This window comes from Podarcis gaigeae (assembly GCF_964106915.1).
Source record: "Podarcis gaigeae genome assembly, chromosome: 5".
NCBI classification, from domain to species: Eukaryota; Metazoa; Chordata; class Lepidosauria; order Squamata; family Lacertidae; genus Podarcis; species Podarcis gaigeae.
Genome location: NC_139681.1, coordinates 16,367,653 through 16,386,078, shown reverse-complemented (window position 1 = coordinate 16,386,078; position 18,426 = coordinate 16,367,653). Strand labels below are relative to the sequence as shown.

At 42.9% G+C, this 18,426-nt stretch overlaps 1 protein-coding gene across 1 annotated transcript; it reads right to left on the bottom strand.

Annotated features, from left to right (window-relative positions):
* Window positions 1-1,634: 1,634 nt before the first annotated feature.
* PLAU (plasminogen activator, urokinase) lies at window positions 1,635-17,886 on the bottom strand. Its single transcript, XM_083738469.1, has 11 exons — window positions 17,761-17,886; window positions 13,402-13,525; window positions 12,292-12,349; window positions 11,452-11,556; window positions 10,132-10,306; window positions 9,481-9,572; window positions 8,560-8,752; window positions 6,292-6,437; window positions 4,835-4,972; window positions 4,190-4,332; window positions 1,635-3,661 (listed from the first exon to the last, which is right to left on the bottom strand). The coding sequence occupies exons 2-11, from the start codon at window positions 13,459-13,461 to the stop codon at window positions 3,473-3,475; spliced, it is 1,299 nt and encodes a 432-aa protein (XP_083594595.1). The 5' UTR covers window positions 13,462-13,525; window positions 17,761-17,886; the 3' UTR covers window positions 1,635-3,472.
* Between the last annotated feature and the right edge of the window lie 540 nt (window positions 17,887-18,426).

Sequence of the window (18,426 nt, the reverse complement as noted above, 5' to 3'; positions counted from 1 at the left end):
ATATATGTTTCGTTTAGTGAAGACAGGGAGTGTCTGTACAGTAGCAGCAGCCATGGCCAGTTTGGACATGTGTCTCCGCCTGCCCGCCCCCCCAGGACACTTCCTTTTTCAAGGGTGAAATTTCTGTCCAGTTGAATTTTTAAACATTTGCCAAAATGTCCCTGGCTATGCTTTCTGGATGAGACAGAGACATAACTAGTGGTTGAAGACTTGCTTTCCTCTTCTCTTCTCCTGCCCCCATCCTCAGCAATATATCACAGCTTCTATAGCCTACATATAGTAGGGGTATTTAAAACGAGTCTTATCATAGCGTCCTCTTTTTTGCTCCTCAAAATATGGCAACCCTACACCCACTTTTTCTCTTCAGGAGCTCAAGGTGGTGAACAACGTTCTCCTCGCAATGGCCCTGGTGAGGTTGGTTGAGAGACTGTGACTGGTATAAGGTCACCCATCAAGTTTCAGGGCTGTGTGAAGCTAAATTGGAAGCTTGGAAAAAGATGCATCAAAGATTTGTGATGGTGAGGTTTTAGTGGCCATAGGCTGGGAGCATCAACCCTGCTAGCCTTCTTGTTGTCCCTCTTTACAGCATAGGTGGATGTCCAAGGCTGGTCGAAACTGAGCTCATTGTGGTTGCAGATGTCTGTAAACTTAAAGGATGCAGTCAAGCAGGCCAGTGGAATCTATTCCAATCTGTTAACATGGCATAGCTGTCAACCGTTCCTTATTTGGCGGTAAAGTCCCTAATCCCAGAGTTGTGTCCCGCTGCTGTCCCTTATTGATGATGTCCCTTAAATTTCCTGGGTTTCAAAGGAAGCAGCTCCTCTCCCTCCCTCGCTGCTGGCCAGGGAGGAGGGTGGCTCCAACTGTGTTGCTTGGCTGCGTTGCTCACCCAATAAGGAGTCTAAGAATGACTGGGGGGTGGAGCTTGCATGCCTTGTGCCAATCAAATCGGCTGCGTTGCCTGGGGACTTGCCTTTGCTCAGCACTTCCCAGCGGAGAGGTGATGGTGGTTTTCCTTGCTGCATCCCCTTTGCTGGGTTGTGGCGCTGTGGGAACCACCGCTTGAGGCTTCGTTTGGCTGCTGGCTGGGCTTTCTGCCTTTGGCTGGGAGGGGCTCAGAAGTTGAACATAGCTGTGCTCCGAAAATCCCTTATTTTGGCTGCTGATCCCTTATTTTCAAGGCTGCTGGTCCCTTATTTTCAAATCTGTAAGTTGACAGCTATATAACATGGCTGTGTAATCGGCAGTACAGCTTGCAAAACAGGCATGGGGACCCAACTGTCAAGTGTTTGAGAAGTGCAGTGCAAAGTGCTTTGCAAGCCCTGTGCTCAGCACATCTTAAGCACCTGGCACCCAGCTGGTTCCTAGGTGCTTGGGAAGCGCTTCTCACAGGGGCTTGGCAGGCCCAGCTGATTGGTGGTGCTTGCAAAGCCCCTTTTGACCAACGCCCAAACACATGACATCATATTTGACATCAGATGGGCGTGGCTTGCCCAAAATGGCCTTGTGGGCCATATGGGAGGCCTGGTAGGGTGGATTCAGCCCATGGGCCAAAGGCTCCCCAACCTTGTTGAAAAGGACCAACTTCTTGGTTTGCCACCCCCCCCCCCGAAAGTAATATAAACAAGAGGAAGTCCACACAGCTGTAATATTTTATTGGTGTTTAAAATCCATGATTTATAAACAATAAGTTAAAGTAAGATTATTAAATAACAGTTGGGGTTCCAGCCCCAGCACATATATTACATATTCATTGAATAAAACATTCTTTCTTAATTATATAAAAAAGCTACTGCCAGGAGTCTTAGGAAAACAGGTAAAAATGGCAAGCAATATTTACAAATGTTCTTCATTATGAGGTACACCCTCATTTGCTGAAGCTTGACCCAGTTCAGGGTCTGTAAAATTCTGCAATGTCAAAAATGACCTCTCTGGTCTAGCTATGCTCTGAGTTTTGCCTTGTATGCACCATGTATTATACCACAACAGGTTTTTTTGTTGTTTTTTAAGGTGCGTAACAGAATTTAGTCACCTTATCATTAAAAAAATTGGCAGCTGAAATACTGTCAGAAATCTACACAGAGAGTCAGACAAATATGGTAGAACCAGTCCTTTGGGCAGCAACCGGGAGTGCAAATGCCAACATAGAGGAAGGTACTGATGGTTTTTGTTGAAATAATATTCATTAGTAAACCCCGTTAGAAATGCAGCGCTCTTATCTCAACAGCACCTGTGGAATGACAAGTCGTACGAAGCCAGAGACAGCTAAACCTTGGAATTAAAAATCAAAACGATTTTTTTGTTTCCATTCTGCTTCTTTTCAAAATACTTTCCCCATTGCTGTTTTTCAAAGTTGGTAGAAAATGCCAGAAATGGTTTATATAACTCCCCACCCCTTCACCTTACATTTAATCCTGCCTTTCTTCCATCATGAAGCCCAAACTATGGCGGTACCTCATACATGAGTTTCTCACACAGATACCCATTTAGGCACTGTGGAGCCCCAGACCTCCTGAGCTCCAGCAAAGTGGTGATGACCTCATGCGCATCCCTGCAAGCTACTTCTCAAGCAATAATCTGGTCTATGACTCAGCAAGGCATCATTGTGAGGTCAACAGACATATGCTCAATTGGCTACTCTTCTAAGTTGCTAAGCTGCCTTAAACAAACAGGACCAGCTTCATTGTAGAAGCAATCCAAATTGTGACAATATCTTAGGGACACCAAAGAAGCAGTTCTGGTATCTGCACATGATGCCCCCAGCAACCTTTGAGACACTGCAAACTTCTCAGATATTATGGCACATTCAGAGCCATTTGGGAATGGGAAAATATATTTGGCTGTTCCTGTGGACAACTCACTGTTTCTTGACCTGGGTGATGACACCCAGGAAGTCCCTGGGATTTTTGCTTGCCCTCAAACGGTTTCCAAATTCAGGTTATGACACAGGCTTGCATCTTAGACTTTTTTTTCTTTAAAAAACAAACAAACCCTGACACTATATCCCACAGATATCTAAACGCACATAATGAATCAATAGGGCAGCACAGTTGTCCTGAAATCTCATTCAATTAAATGAGTCTGAGTTGTTTTTCTGGATGGCACAAATATTACGTTAGTAGCCAATTTAAAAACCTTACCAAAAAACCTACTTACAAAGTGAAATACTGACTCCTGTAGATAAGGCCACATGTATATTACATTGGCTGGCTAAAACACTCCTTATTTAAATGTTAAATATTGAAGAGCTTCCCCACTCCACCATGGGAGAATGTGTGTTGCTCAGTGATGGTTTCCGCTTCGGACATAGTGACACAAATGTTAACGAATTAACTTGATGTTAAGTCCAGTCAAGGTAGCCACCAAAGAACTATCAACTCCAAAACAAGGCTTGGCGTTTCAATGGCTTGTAACGTTCTTTGCCTCAGTTTCCACGCTCCAGCTCCATGTTCCATGGAAAGCTGCCATATCTTCATTTAGGAAGGTAGGAACTTTTGAAATGGATGCCGTTCATGTGGGTTTCGATCCAGCGAAGGTAATTTGCGACTCTTGTGTAGACGCCCGGCCTCTCTTTGTCAGCACAGCCGTCGCCCCAGCTGACGATCCCATATAGCACCATCCTGTCACTGCTTGCACAAACCAGGGGACCACCGGAATCTCCCTGATGGAATGTAAGAATGATGGTGAGCATTTGAAGAGAAGAAAGCTAGGGAAAAGCACATCTCAGGAATTCTGCTGCCACGGTGGTTGCACTAGTGTCCTATTTTACAATAATGGGACACAAGGAAAGGAAGTGGCCATGGCAGCTTAAGCTCTAACACAGCCGTTCTCAAACTTGGGTCCCTAGATGTTGTTGGACTACAACTCCTAGGTGTCAGGACCTGAGGTCAGGGGTGATGGGAGTTGTAGTCCAGCAACCTTTGGGGACCCAACTTTGCGAAAAGTTGCTCTAGCATCAAGGAATCCTCCTTCAACAGATTCCAGATTATAAAGGAGCTGGCTTAGCCCAGCGGAATAAATAGGATTGTGTTCCTTGCTGCAAACATGTATCTTGCAAGATGTTTGGTATGGTGGGATATTAAATTCTAAAGCTTCAGATGTGCATTAGGCCTATTCTAGAGAAAGGGACTGCATTAGCCAGACCATTCGGTTGACATAAAATGTAGACATTGTGCACAAGGAAACTTACTTTGCATGAATCTGTCTGCCACGTTTGATCTCCAGCACAGAACATGTTGTCCGTCACCCTGTTCTTATAGTATTTCTTACACAAAGACTGGGGTATCAGGTTGACATTGGTTGATTTCAGGATCCTTGCGAAGTAAATGTCAGCTGCAAACCAGAAACATGACAGTTGGTTGGGTTCTTTTTCTCAGCAAAGTCTAAAGCGATCTTCTTCGTTGCAAAAACAAAGCAACTTCAGAACCTGCCTCACTGAATAGCCTCATACACGAAACCCAAATTCCTCTTCTTCAGTGAGTAATGGCACACAAACTAAATTATGCAAACCGAACACAGCACAAAGTCTTTTGTATGTAGAATATGACTTTGTTTGTTGCAGAACCAGAGCTGGGTGCACAGAGCACACGCAACCTTAGTGATTGGCCTCTAGCAAGGTTCAAAAGCAAGGATAGGGAATTTGTGATACTCAAGGTGTTGTTGAATTCACAACTCCCAGCAGCCCCAGCCAGCATGACCAGTGGTCAGGAATGATGGGAATTGTAGTCTAGCAGCTTCTGGAAGGCTAATGGTTCCTGATTCCTGATCAAGAGAGTGCCGGTAACACATGCCACACAACCTGCATTAGGAATGGGAAAGGTCTTTATCAACGTACTCTTGTTTTCTCTTCCATAGCCAGAAACTTCACACTGGAAATTGTCTGGAAACGAGTCTTGCGATGGCAAGCAGATGTTCTTCACAGTGTCTGACTCTTGTGCACATTGGCCAGAAGATGATCGGATCCTCATTAGGGCTAAAGAAGGAATAAAGAATGCATGTCATATTGGGAACCTTCTATCACTAAACTCATTAGAAACAGAATAATATATATTTAGAGCTATCCGTTCCAGCTGCTTTTCCAGGCGACATATGATGGTACAGTGGTACCTCTGGTTACGTACTTAATTCGTTCCAGAGGCCCGTACTTAACCTGAAACTGTTCTTAACCTGAAGCACCACTTTAGCTAATGGGGCCTCCTGCTGCCGTGCCGCCGGAACACGATTTCTGTTCTCATCCTGAAGCAAAGTTCTTAACCCGAGGTAATATTTCTGGGTTAGCGGAGTCTGTAACCTGAAGCGTATGTAACCTGACGTGTATGTAACCCGAGGTACCACTGTAGTCATGTTACTGCATTTACTTGTATGCATAATCCCTACTTCCCGCTGATAATTTAGATTGCCAGATCTGATAAAAATGTAGCTTAAAATGGACTCTTTTATTATGTTCAGTGATTAATAGAGTATTTTAATGACAATAATAAAAAGTATATGTACTTTGTTAATGTGCATCTCCCCTCACCCCTTTTAATTTGCTATTATTTATATGGCTGGTATGGTTTACTTGTTTGTTTTTACATTAATATTTCATATAACATATTATATGACTCCCCATTCTCCCCGCCTTATGTATTGTATATTTGTCTTTGCTGTAAGTCACTTGAAGACCTTTGGGTGACAAGCGACTAATAAGTTTGATAAATGATAAATAGAAATAATTTGTTTAACCATAGAAACACATTGTAAGCATTTCCAGGACTGGCTAGAGATAGCGAAACATCGCACAACCCAGGGAAAATTAATCTCTTGACTGCCTCAGTGAGAGAAGAAATCATCTTCCCTGACTCTCAAAGTATTTTCCTTACAATGATCTGATAGAACACCCACCCCCAAACATTTGGTGAAAGAAGATAGCTCATTCGTACCTGTATATTTTCCTAAACTGTCATTTTTGTATCGTTTGCAAATATGGGGATGATGTCATGACAATGAAATACGAGGTGTTTTGCTGTAAGGCTGTGTAACACACTATAATTTTAAGGCACATTCATTCCGTGAAAGGATTCTGGGCACTGCACATAACTCTGTGAGAGGTAAACTACAATGACTAGAATTCTTTGATAGAAAGAACTGGCTTCAAATGTGCTTTAGAAGTACACAACCTACACCATTTCTCACTAAAACGGGCCCTTTTTTTTGCAGCAGTACTCGGGTGAAACATTTGTGGCTCAGTTTTTTGCATGCTCGGGTAAAACATGTCTATGATTCAGAAGGGAAGCTGGAGATGTCACTTACCAATATCATTATTATAATCTGTTCTCTGAAGTGTGTAGTCCTCATGAATGACAACCCTATCAACATTAAATTTTTGCTCCTTCGTATCATCAGTGTACAATTCAGACTTCCCGAGAATAACAGTCAGCTTGGATACGTCAGGAGTGCTGAAAAGCAATGAAAACATTGATTAGGGGAAAATTTATACAGGGGCATATCTCCCCACTCTAACTTTCACATTTGCTCAGTTTTCTGCCTCGGTCACAAGAGAACAGCAACATAATTTTGCAGTCCTCTTTCTAGATTGAGCCTCATTGTTTTGCTAGGTGAATGGTGCGGCTTAAAATGTAACATGTCTCCTAGCACGTGCAGCTATTCTGTCTTAAAAATACAGACATTTGAGGACATCTCCTTTTGAACCAGCAAAACATGAGCACATATCAACACAAAACTTTTTTTTATAGAAAAGGATTGCTTTTTACAACAGTTTCGCATTCCAAAAAGTTCTAAAGCACTTCTTCAAATATATTAATTTCATATATTTCTTGGTAAACAAAGATATAGCAGTAGCAATATCCTACATTTTAATAAATCACTTTTTAAACTTTGGTTGGTTTTTTAAATAGGTTTTCCAGTATTTAGGATGCAATCCTATAACAATTTTAGGACTCGATGGGTCTTCTTTTACTAACATGCCCCTAACCATGTCCACTCAGAGGTAAGACCTATTGAATTCAATGGCGCTTACTTAAGCCTTATATGGGTACATTCCTTCTGGTCTAGAACATTTGTGGATGAGAATTAAAATATGTTTGTATAGGATTGTGAAATTTTAGCATACAGATAGGCTTTATTAACTGAGGGGGGAAAATAAAAAGTCTTTGGTAACAGAAAAGGTCACCAACTTTTTTAAAGCTAGACATTTCTTAAAAACACACAAGTACTTACAAGTACTGCACCGGCAGGCAAATATTATTTATAGCTATCAAGTGGCCGTTACAATATAAACGCCAAAAGAAAATATATGTAAGTTAAGTAATTGATCTAGGGGAAAGATAACTTCTGCAAGTGCAGCTGAAACTTACACATTTACAGTGCAAACCTACGCAGAATTCAATAAGCTAAGTATGTGTAGGACTATAGTCATGGGCTGTAATACTAAACCCACTTACTTGAGAGGAAACTTCACTGATTTTAATGAGACTTAACCCTCAACAATCCTAAGACTGGGCTATTCATCAATTTTGTCACTGAGGAGAAAGCTCTGGGACCTTCATTATATATTTTTAGGCATCAGGAGAAAACATTCAACCAGACGGTGGAAGAAGATTGGAAAAAGTTTAAAGTTTATTTATAGAAATACTGTAAAATTAATGAGTGTTAGAAAAATGTTGGAATGAAATTATATGTCTTTAGTAGGAATGTTATAAGGAGTTAAGCACAAATAAGTATTATAGTATTAATGGAAAATAAGGTTAAAATAAGTTAAGAAAATTATATGACAGAAAATAGAGAAAGATGGAAAGGAATTGCTGAAACAATTAACAGAAGTGGAATACAAAAAGGGAGGTGAGAGGAGGTCGATGAAACGAGGGAATGAAAGATAGGGCATTGAAATGATGTATGTTTTAAAATTGTTTTTGCTTTGTTTTGTTTAGTCTAATGTGTTAATGTTGCGTTGTGTAGTGTTTATATATTGTATTGTATTGTATTTGCTTTCTTTTGCTTCTTCCTCTTTTTTCTTCTTCTTTTTTGTAAGGTTTAAAAGTAATAAATATTATTTTTTTAAAAAAAGAAAACATTCAACCAGGCCTTTCGCTGATTAATATTCAACCAGGCCTTTGGCTAATTAATATTCTACATCCTTTTAAATGTGTCTATGGGAATGTGGGGTATTGTTTTGTTGCTTTGTTTTACTTATTTACTTGGTCCCCGCCCCCCAGTATTTTATTCTGTGAACTGCCCTGAGATCCTATGATGAAGGATAGTTTATAATCTAATAATGAAATGAAATGAAATGAAAAAACACAGGAAACTTGCCTTATACTGCCAAACCACTGGTCCATCCAGTTCATTGGCCTGTTGCCAACATTGCCTAGCCATGGGAGTCTTTTCCTAGCCCTACCTGCAGAAGGAGCATGAGACCTTTTGCACACAGAACATATGCTGTACCAGTGAGCTAAAATCCCTCCCTTTCACAGTATGGGATGTTGACTAAGGGATCTCTTATCTAGAAAACAATTCCGAAGTGGAGAATTAAAAGGAAAAAGTTGATTGTGAAGCACTTACTTGCTTCCGAAGCAGTGTGCCGCAGTCAGGACCCAACATGGATCTATGAGGCTACCGCCACAAAGAAACTGACTACCGCCTCTTTTATCGGTGTGGTAGATGGTTGCTATCCAAGGCTGCGACTCGATGGGTGCTTTGAAACCGCCCACAATCTTGAAGTACTTGCGGAAACTCCTCTGGCCACATGTGGCTTCTGTAAAAGGAAGAGAGAGCCTCAAGGATTTGCCCCAGTGAAGAACAAACATAGCTTTAGCTCTTCGCAATAAAGACTAGGTCCTCAGGGTAGCAAGATCCCCATGAAAATGTCCAAAGTTTGGTTGCCCCTCACAAATTTCTAGGCCAAGGTTAAGGTCTGATCAACACCTTCCGACCGATGATATGGAAACATCCTTCCAGAATTTGTATCGCTAGGACTGCAGGTGAGGGGTCACATATAGAAGAAGAGTTTGGATTTGATATCCCGCTTTATCACTACCCGAAGGAGTCTCAAAGCGGCTAACATTCTCCTTTCCCTTCTTCCCCCACAACAAACACTCTGTGAGGTGAGTGGGGCTGAGAGACTTCAGAGAAGTGTGACTAGCCCAAGGTCATCCAGCAGCTGCATGTGGAGGAGCGGAGACGCGAACCCGGTTCCCCAGATTACGAGTCCACCGCTCTTAACCACTGCACCACTCTTAATGCTCCCTCTGCATAGAATGCTTGCACACTGGGGAACAGGCTAAGCGAAAATCCTTCTACTGAACATGCTATCTGTCTACTGACAAATTATTTTTAGCTACTTAACTTGCCAAAGTTAGTATCTGGCCCAGAATAGGAATTTCTTCGGCTTACAGTGCTTGGCTTCATTATGAACTGGTTTTTGTGTGCCTTGCTTTGATTTTAAAAGTTTATAAGCATCTGGCACCCTAAGTAATAACATACCTTTTCGGCATACGTCGATTTTGCAGGATGTTGAAGAGGTTCGATAGCCATTCCTAACGTAACACCACGGCTTGGATCGGCCATCTGGATTTCTGAAAAACAATGGAATATTGCCTTCAAAAGAATGATCCTCAGTAATACCAATGCCAACCTGCAGGGGGTGGCAGAATGCCTCCACTTCATGTAGGTCAAGCTGAAGTCATCCAGTTCACCTATATTCTTAGTAATGCTAGTTAAATGTTCCTGCAGGGCACTAATCCTGCAAACTACCAAGTATAACTATTGGCAACGTTGAACAGAACCCTTGAACCTGGCAAAGTTGCCTAAAGAAGGGATTTCAGTAGGTGGGGCAAGGTGCCCCAGGCAAAATAACTCTTTTGCTCAACTATTAGTTATACTTTGTCCTTGTAATCCAAAGAGAACCATACGGAATCCCTGTTTGCATCAACAAAGACAATGTGAATGAAATCCTAACCATTCTTAAAAGTTATAGTAGAAGATCTAGTCATTCACCACAGCTCTTGTGGAATGCCAGCCAGATGATTTGATGCATTACTGGCACATGGCAACTGTGGAACTATGGGTTGGGGGGAGAAATAAAAAATAGGGCAGCTGGACCTATAGCAGTACATTCCGTTGCATTTCAGTTACCTGCAGAAGTTGTGCTTTCCTAACCCAAGTTTCATGGCATTCTCCATGCCATCATGATAAGGCCATCTCTGCAGTGAAGGGGAGTCCCAATCCAGGCACCTGTCACCTTTCTCATTCACGGACAAAGTCCCTCTGTAGTCCTCCCCGTTGTCTGTATAGCAGCGACTTTCAGCATCTGTCCAGAAAACAAGAGGATTATCAGTGCTGATGGAGAATTGGCAGCTGAGAGGTTCCATGGAATCCATTGAGACAAAGGATTTTTGTCATGTTAAATCTTGACTTGCCAGTGCCAGGATGTTATTGCCAACGTGTCTATACTTCTCTGCATTTCATTTCTCTCTGACTTTGTCGTCGTCAGTCCCACCCCACCAACCATATTTATATAAACCTATAATGCAAGAAAGCGCCTCATACATTTCATGAAGTGAGCCCCATGAGATTCTGCTGTTTCGCTGCAACAGACTAACATGACCCTGCCTCTGGATTCTGGAACTATAGGGCCAGATCCAGCAAACCAATTCCACTAGTGGAAGCCAGCTTGACAGCTACCACTAGCACAACAGGGATTTTTCTGCTCTCCTCCCCCCTGCACACCCCCCCCCCGTGCTTCCTCCAAAACTGCTCTGGAAAGTTGGGAGAACCCACAAAACAGTGGACAGGAGCGAGGAGGGAGAGGATCATCATTCCATCAAGCAAACAGAGATGATTGCGCAGGTGGAACAATTACGTTAGTGCTGCGCTGATTTTTACTCTATCTTTTCAGATACCCGTTCTCAAAGTGGTTTACAGCTCAATAAGCCTCCCAACCCAGGGACGCGGGTGGCACTGTGGGTTAAACCACAGAGCCTAGGACTTGCCGATCAGAAGGTTGGCGGTTCGAATCCCCGTGATGGGGTGAGCTCCCGTTGCTCAGTCCCTGCTCCTGCCAACCTACCAGTTCGAAAGCACCTCAAAGTGCAAGTAGATAAATAGGTACCGCTGTGGCGGGAAGGTAAATGTCGTTTCCATGCGCTGCTCTGGTTTGCCAGAAGCGGCTTAGTCAGGCTGGCCACATGACCCGGAAGCTATACGCCAGCTCCCTCGGCCAATAAAGCAAGATGAGCACCGCAACCCCAGAGACGGCCACGACTGGATCTAATGGTCAGGGGTCCCTTTACCTTTAAGTCTCCCACCCAATCTCTTGTTTCTTTGGGGGGGGGGAAGTGTCCAGAGTGGCTTTGTCTGTTCCAAAAAACTGGAGGATTTATTGGCGTTCTTTAATTTCTAAAGGCCGTGAGCTGTTGAGTAAAAACGGAAACAAGTTTTGAAGTGATCACCTACCGATTTCACAGTGGTCCCCACTATATCCTTTGGGGCATAAGCAACGTCTCATTCCAGAAAAGAGGTAGTAGGAGACACAGGTTCCTCCATTCAGACAGGTGCAACCTGCAAACAAGACATTGCGGGGAAATTGTAGTATGCCACACTGTAGGCCAAACATCACATCACATCACATCCAAATGCATAGCAAAACTTCAGCCCCTTCTTCAAGGACAGCCTTCCTCATCCTATTGCCCTCTAGATATTTTATGCAACTCCCATCAGCCCCACGCAGAAGACTGCTCTAAGAAAAAGAAGCTTTAGGAAGAAAGACAGATTCTCCATCCATTGCCTTTCGTTCCATGGGAACCATAATGTTTCTTTGAGAGAGAGGAAGAAGAAGAAGAAGAAGAAGAAGAAGAAGAAGAAGAAGAAGAAGAAGAAGAAGAAGAATTTGGATTTGATATCCCTCTTTATCACTACCCGAAGGAGTCTCAAAACGGCTAACATTCTCCTTTCCCTTCCTCCCCCACAACAAACACTCTGTGAGGTGAGTGGGGCTGAGAGACTTCAAAGAAGTGTGACTGGCCCAAGGTCACCCAGCAGCTGCATGTGGAGGAGCAGAGACGCGAACCCGGTTCCCCAGATTACGAGTCAACCGCTCTTAATCACTAGACCACACTGGGAATCGCCAGGAGATATTGCAGTGAGAAAGCAGAGGGCGATGAAAGGGTTAAGTGGTGCTATCTCAAAGAAGGGGCTATCAGAGGTACATTACATGTGCAAAACAAGGAATTTGGCACTTTGTCAAAGAGCAGCACTTTTCAGATGTCAACAAAAAAGCTGCAAAGATTTCTTTACCTTTATGTTCATATTTAGCTTTGTTTCCCAGCTTGCGATCTTTCTTCCAGTGGTGAAACTAAGAGGGAACAAAGACAGACACAAATTATTCTAAAGGAAAAATAAGGAAGCATTATTTAGATGAAGCTAATCCTAAATAACTCCCCCTCCCCTTATTTTCATTTCCCTCATAACAACCCTGAGATCCAGTTACAGATAGGTAGCCGTGTTGGTCTGCCATAGTCAAAACAAAAAAAATTCCTTCCAGTAGCACCTTAAAGACCAACTAAGTTAGTTCTTGGTATGAGCTTTCGTGTGCATGCACACTTCTTCAGATACCAGATTCTTCAGATTTCTGAAGAAGTGTGCATGCACACGAAAGCTCATACCAAGAACTAACTTAGTTGGTCTTTAAGGTGCTACTGGAAGGATTTTTTTTGTAACAACCCTGAGAGGTAGGGCAGTTTCTTACAGATGATTTCGCTAAGCTTTAGGGTGTAAAGCAGGTATGTGTTCCATGTATGTGTTCCATAATTCTGTATGTGTTCCATAATATGTATGTGTTCCATAATTCTTAAAAAACAATTTTGTGGAGAAGAGACTTTCTGCAGCTAAGTCACATATGGTGGGGCAGGCAGAATCATATCTAATCTTCTATTATGTAAGAGAGAAGCAGGCAGAAGGGTGAGGTGGAGGAGGAAGCAGAAGAACCAAGGGTTTGGGAAAGAACTAGACAGTTGCTTGAAAAAGCAAGGGGAGAAAGGATAGCTTTAAAGGGCAGGTTGGAAAAAAGCAGTCCAGAAAAATGAGGAGTGGAGAGCAGAGGAAGAAGTCTAGTTTGTGTGTGTGTTGTACGGACTGGGAGATGGAAAGGGCAGAGAGGTGATCAAAAGGAAGGGAACGTTGAGGTACACATATTGCTTTGAAATAAATATGTCAAAAAGTATTTATCAGGTTATACATCCCAGGGTACAACCTCCTGCACGTACCAGCAGTAACCAAAAAAGAAAGAAATTTCTAAAAATAGGTTTGGGCCATGGGTGAAAGAGGAAGCTTTGCATTTATGGTCAAACATGGAAATAAGCACAAGTGCTTGTCAGTTGGAGTTCCTGCCACGGTTGCAAAACTTACTGATGCTATGTCTGTGACGAGAACGCTCAGCATTACAGAGATGGTGATGAGTAACTTCATGGCGTTGGGCAAGGCTATTTCCACCAGTTTGGTTCACTTCCTGGGTCCTTCTTTACACAGGTTTCTGCAAGCAAAGGAATAAGCTCAGGTTTGTAATGTGGAACAAAGATGGGACCAAACTGGTTTTTTCTTTCCAACTTGAATAGCCTTTCGTTGGTGAAGGGATGTGTTAAGCTGCTTTTCTCTCTCCCTGTTCCAAACTCAGGTTGAAGCTGAGGATGTCGATCAAGGGAGAACCACCAGCAGGATGGTGTCTTCAGGTCCCACCTGCCTGGTCCTCCTTAACCCTTCGTGCTTCCTTCTCTCCAACACCTGGTAGCAAACAGAGTGATCAACACACAAGGCTCTTCTGATCTGCCACAGTGGCCCCAGCTCTGGTCCTAGCTCTGGAGGCAGATGCGAGTTTTTCCCGGAAAGTTGAAGGTATTGTTGCCCGTCATCCCACGATGCACCACTAGTAAACAGGTTTCACAGATTTCTGTAGTGTTCTGAAAACCTGCTCGGCCAGAAATTATAATAGAAATGTGTGTACGCCAAGAGCAACAATATCAGTATCATGTTGCCTTTGATTCCATCGTCTGTCGCCCGCCTATTGTCTAATCACAAGAAATAAGCATAACAGGCAATTCGTGGTGCAACTTCTCCCCCTTTCTGCAAGACAAAATTCTGCTCTTTACACCTGGATTCCTCCCTCAGTTTTTGCATTTTGAGGAAATAGTGTTCTCTTGAGCTCCTTTTTTGTCGGAATGATTAGAGAAGAGCTGCACTAATGCAATACCACTGTTCCAAATATGTGATATGAAAATGCCCCATTGATTTCTGTGAAACATACTCCTACCTAGGTAGCATTTTGGATTATTACACTGCGAGGGTCTGTGTCAGTCTCAGGGAAAGCACTGATCATATTGCAATCACACTTGCCTGGAAGTAAATCCTATGGTAGGAGTATTGTTTGGTTTGTTATTATGTTATGTGTTTTGTGCTTTATATTGTAAGTGGCCCTGGAATCCCCGGCCGAAGGGTGGTATATAAATTTAATAATTAATAATAACTTGGTGAGACTTTCTTCCAAACAGACCAACATATGATTGTGCTGGGAATGAAGAAACACCTCAGTGCTCCCTTTTACCAATAATGACAACCATTTAGCAGGCTGTCGGTAATTAGCAATTTGTTAATTTGATCTCAAAGTATAAGTGGTAGATTATAATTATTGAGCTTTAAATCAATCTGGCAGAGATTCTCCTATCTCTTACAGAAAGTGTTCGCACACATAGCAGGAGATTGCTCCATTAAAAGCTGGCGCCTTAACTTCACGAAGGGATGAACTCATTCTCAAAAAAGCCTGAGGTTATTTCATCCCTGCGTGTAGGGACAAAGCGCAATGTTTCAGGAAGGCGTTTGGAAATAAACGGGCACATCTATTGCCAAATTTGGTGACAAACCACCACCTGCTTGATTCAGGCAGCCCTTCTGTTGAAACTGAGGATTAAGGGGTAAGCTGTGCAAAAGGCTGATGATGGAGACTTAAAATATCAGTTTTAACTCGTTCGCCTCCAGTTTGTAATTTTCGCAAAGTTAAAAACAGGAAAGCAAAAGTGCAGCGAAATAAAATCCCATTGGACAAAAGTGGGACTTACTTCTGAGTAAGAAAGCGTAGGATTGGGCCGCATGGCCGCAATTCTATGCACACTCACTTAGGAGCAACCCTTGCTGAATCTTATGATTTACAGTAGTGACGTGGGTGGCGCTGTGGGTTAAACCACAGAACCTAGGACTTGTCGATCAGAAGGTTAGCGGTTCAAATCCCCGTGACGGGGTGAGCTCCTGTTGCTTGGTCCCTGCTCCTGCCCACCTAGCAGTTCGAAAGCACGTCAAAGTGCAAGTAGATAAATAGGTACCGCTCTGGCGGGAAGGTAAACAGCGTTTCCGTGCGCTGCTCTGGTTCACCAGAAGCGGCTCAGTCATGCTGGCCACATGACCCAGAAGCTGTATGCCGGCTCCCTCGGCCACTAAAGCGAGATGAGCGCCACAACCCCAGAGTCGGTCACGACTGGACCTAATGGTCAGGGGTCCCTTTACCTTTACCTTTTACTGGGCTGTAAAACAGTTGCATTAGGAGAACAGAAATTTCAAGGGATCTATGCAACTTGCATAGGGATGTCCTGTTATGCTATACATTCTCAAGCTCCAAGCAGCCTTCAGCTTTCCTAGTGATCGAAGTGCTGATCATTGCGCAGGTTGTCACTTTCCCCCTCTGCTTTCCCTGGCTGACTTTCACTCACTTGGCCACTGACACCCACGCAGACTTGACTCTCTGATAGGAGCAATCCCTGACCAGCATGTCTACAAGGTGAACACCCTGTGCTGGCATGTGACTCACACCAGCCCAAGCTATCGAGGGCTGGAATCCCGACAGGACCATCTCCTCAGAGACACCTTTCTTACTACAAGTAAGTGGCGTCTTTCCAGACCTTATCCAAGGCAGGGCACAGCTGTGCTGAAACCAATCAAACCACAGCTGTCATCTGCTCAAATTAAAACGAAAACAAAGATCCCAGCCATTGCTCACTGGTATAGGCAAATTGGTTGCATTATGTGCAAATTCAAACCTGCTCGATAAATGTTGCTGAGACTGAATCCTGCCTAGGTAGTACTCATTGGGCAGATATTAACCACCCGGTCCCTCTTAAGAATCAAGGTGTTGCCCTCTCCCTCTTCTGATGTTGCAGACCATCCAGGTGACTCTATTTTCCAGGGACAGTCCCGGATTTACAGAAGCCATCCTTGTTTCCGATTTGATCCTGGAATGTCCCGCTTTTCCTTTAGGACGTCTATTTTCACTGGAGAAATATGTTGGACGGTATGGAGTTGCATGACCCCTGAGCCAAGAAGATAAGTAACAATACAGTACAGCCTTTAGAAGACATCTGAAAGCAGCCGCTGTATAGGGAAGTTTTTAAACATTTTATTACGGGTTTGGAAGCTGCCCAGAGTGGCTGGGACAACCCGGTCAGATGGGTGGGGTATTATTATTATTATTATTATTATTATTATTATTATTATTATTATTCAATAGGACGTCCCTCTTTTCACCAGATAAATGTTGGAGGGTATAGATGCTGCCCTTCTCATGTCCATTTTGTATATATACCCATCAAGCCCTCTATCATAGATACAGGGCAGGTATTTGCACACCATATATGTGAATGGGAAGTGTGACTACTGGTTTTGTCAATGGCAGCTTGCCCATTACTTTTACTACGGCCACGTCTGCCATGCTTATTTGCTGGCTCCTGTTCAAACAGCACTGGCTTGCTGAGCAAGAATACTGCACACTCTGTTTCCCAGAAGGATCAGCCCAGTGCCTGAGCCTGCCTGCAGTGCAGAGGGATCAAGGTGCAGGTTAGCAATAGCAGGGCACATGGAATCACATCGGAGCATCAGGGAGCTGCCTTTGCGCCTGCTCAGCCCCTGCCCAAATGGTCTGCAGGACCGAAGTTCTAAGCACAAGGTGAAAAAGCTGCACAATCCCAATGAAATCTAAAAGGCAGATCCAATCGCCTCAAAGTGCAAGATAGATGCATTTCACTCCCTTAACCAGATCATGCCGGACGGTCACAAAGGAACAGCAAGATGAGAGACGCTGAAAAAAATTGCTTGTGTGTCTTTCATCCGCAGCTAAAAATTCTAAAATTGGCAGATAGAAGTCTACCCCATTCTTTCTAAAAGCACTCGGCGTAATTATATGAATGTAAATCCAAAGCAACACAAAGCTACAAGCAATGACAAAACTGACTGGATGGAAACTGACATGTCAGAACACACTGAAATTGTGTTTAGCCTTTAGCCCCAAACGTTCACAGTTTCTTTGCAATCAGATATTGTTTCCTAAGATCTAATGCAGGTTCAAAACCAAAACAGACCATATTACAGCAGGAAAAGATTCAATAAGTGGTATTAAAATACAAGCAGACAAACATAACAAAGACATATTCGCGTTAAGTATAATCACAGCAGTCTATTCTTTTTAAATTGCCAATCTTGTTTGGAAAAACATATTCCAGACCTTGCAAGACTCTTCTGCATGTACAATCAAGCCTCTTGCAAAGAGGCGTTTATTGCTTTAAAAGGGAGCATCACAACAATAAAGCTTTGAGATGACTGAAAAGAGAATAAAGTCTCCGAGCATTAAAAAGTTGCAGCCATCATTCAACGGGGCTCTTTAAAACTTGTGTGTGGGCAATAGTTAATATAATTATATTTCACATAACTAAGATTTAAAGGTGTTGGACTTACCAGATGGAACAACAGTGGCAAAACTGTGCTGTGCTCTGTGATGATATTGCTATAGCGGAAGGCTTAGCCTCTCACTGTGCTCACTTTGACTGTTCTGCAGAGGAAACATAACTCTATATAAACCCTCACACAGAGCCCTGATTGGACGGCTCTACCCTACGATGCATTCCAGCTTGATGACAAGAATGATATCATTCCACACTGCCTGGAGGTTTGCACCACTAGGGGGATTCAGTTGAAAAAACCAAAAAAAAACCCCATACATTTAACTCTTTGCAAACAGAAGTCACAAGTGACTCAATGAGGGGATTTCTAAAGCGTTGTGAATTGCAGTTTCACTACAGAAAGGCGTATCATCCATAGTATTGTATCGTATGTGTCTGGAGCTAGATCTTCATCCAGACCCTCGCCGGCACACTTGATTAGTAATTAGTGTTCTTCATTACCTTGGAAAAGTAGAGAAAAATCCCTTGCTGGAAGAGGAAATGAATATTTAGTTTTTCATCTGCAACGTGCTCAGGGACAAAATTAGATGTGTTAACAGATTTTTTTTCTTTTCATGCCTACTTGATTTCCATATGCTTTATCACTCAGAAGTTAAATTTGCCGTGGAAGACTTCAAAGGAATGGTTTTATTTAATAAAAAGTAAGCATCCAAGAAATAGA

What these genes read in the sequence shown, in the direction of transcription:
- PLAU (XM_083738469.1), bottom strand. Translation starts at nt 13,461, where the DNA reads ATGAAGTTACTCATCACCATCTCTGTAATGCTGAGCGTTCTCGTCACA. An exon ending in GGAAAGCACAACTTCTGCAG is followed by an intron (nt 9,573 to 10,131) that starts GTAACTGAAATG and finishes ATTGTTTTTCAG; the next exon opens with AAATCCAGATGGCCGATCCA. An exon ending in AATCGACGTATGCCGAAAAG is followed by an intron (nt 8,753 to 9,480) that starts GTATGTTATTAC and finishes TTCCTTTTACAG; the next exon opens with AAGCCACATGTGGCCAGAGG.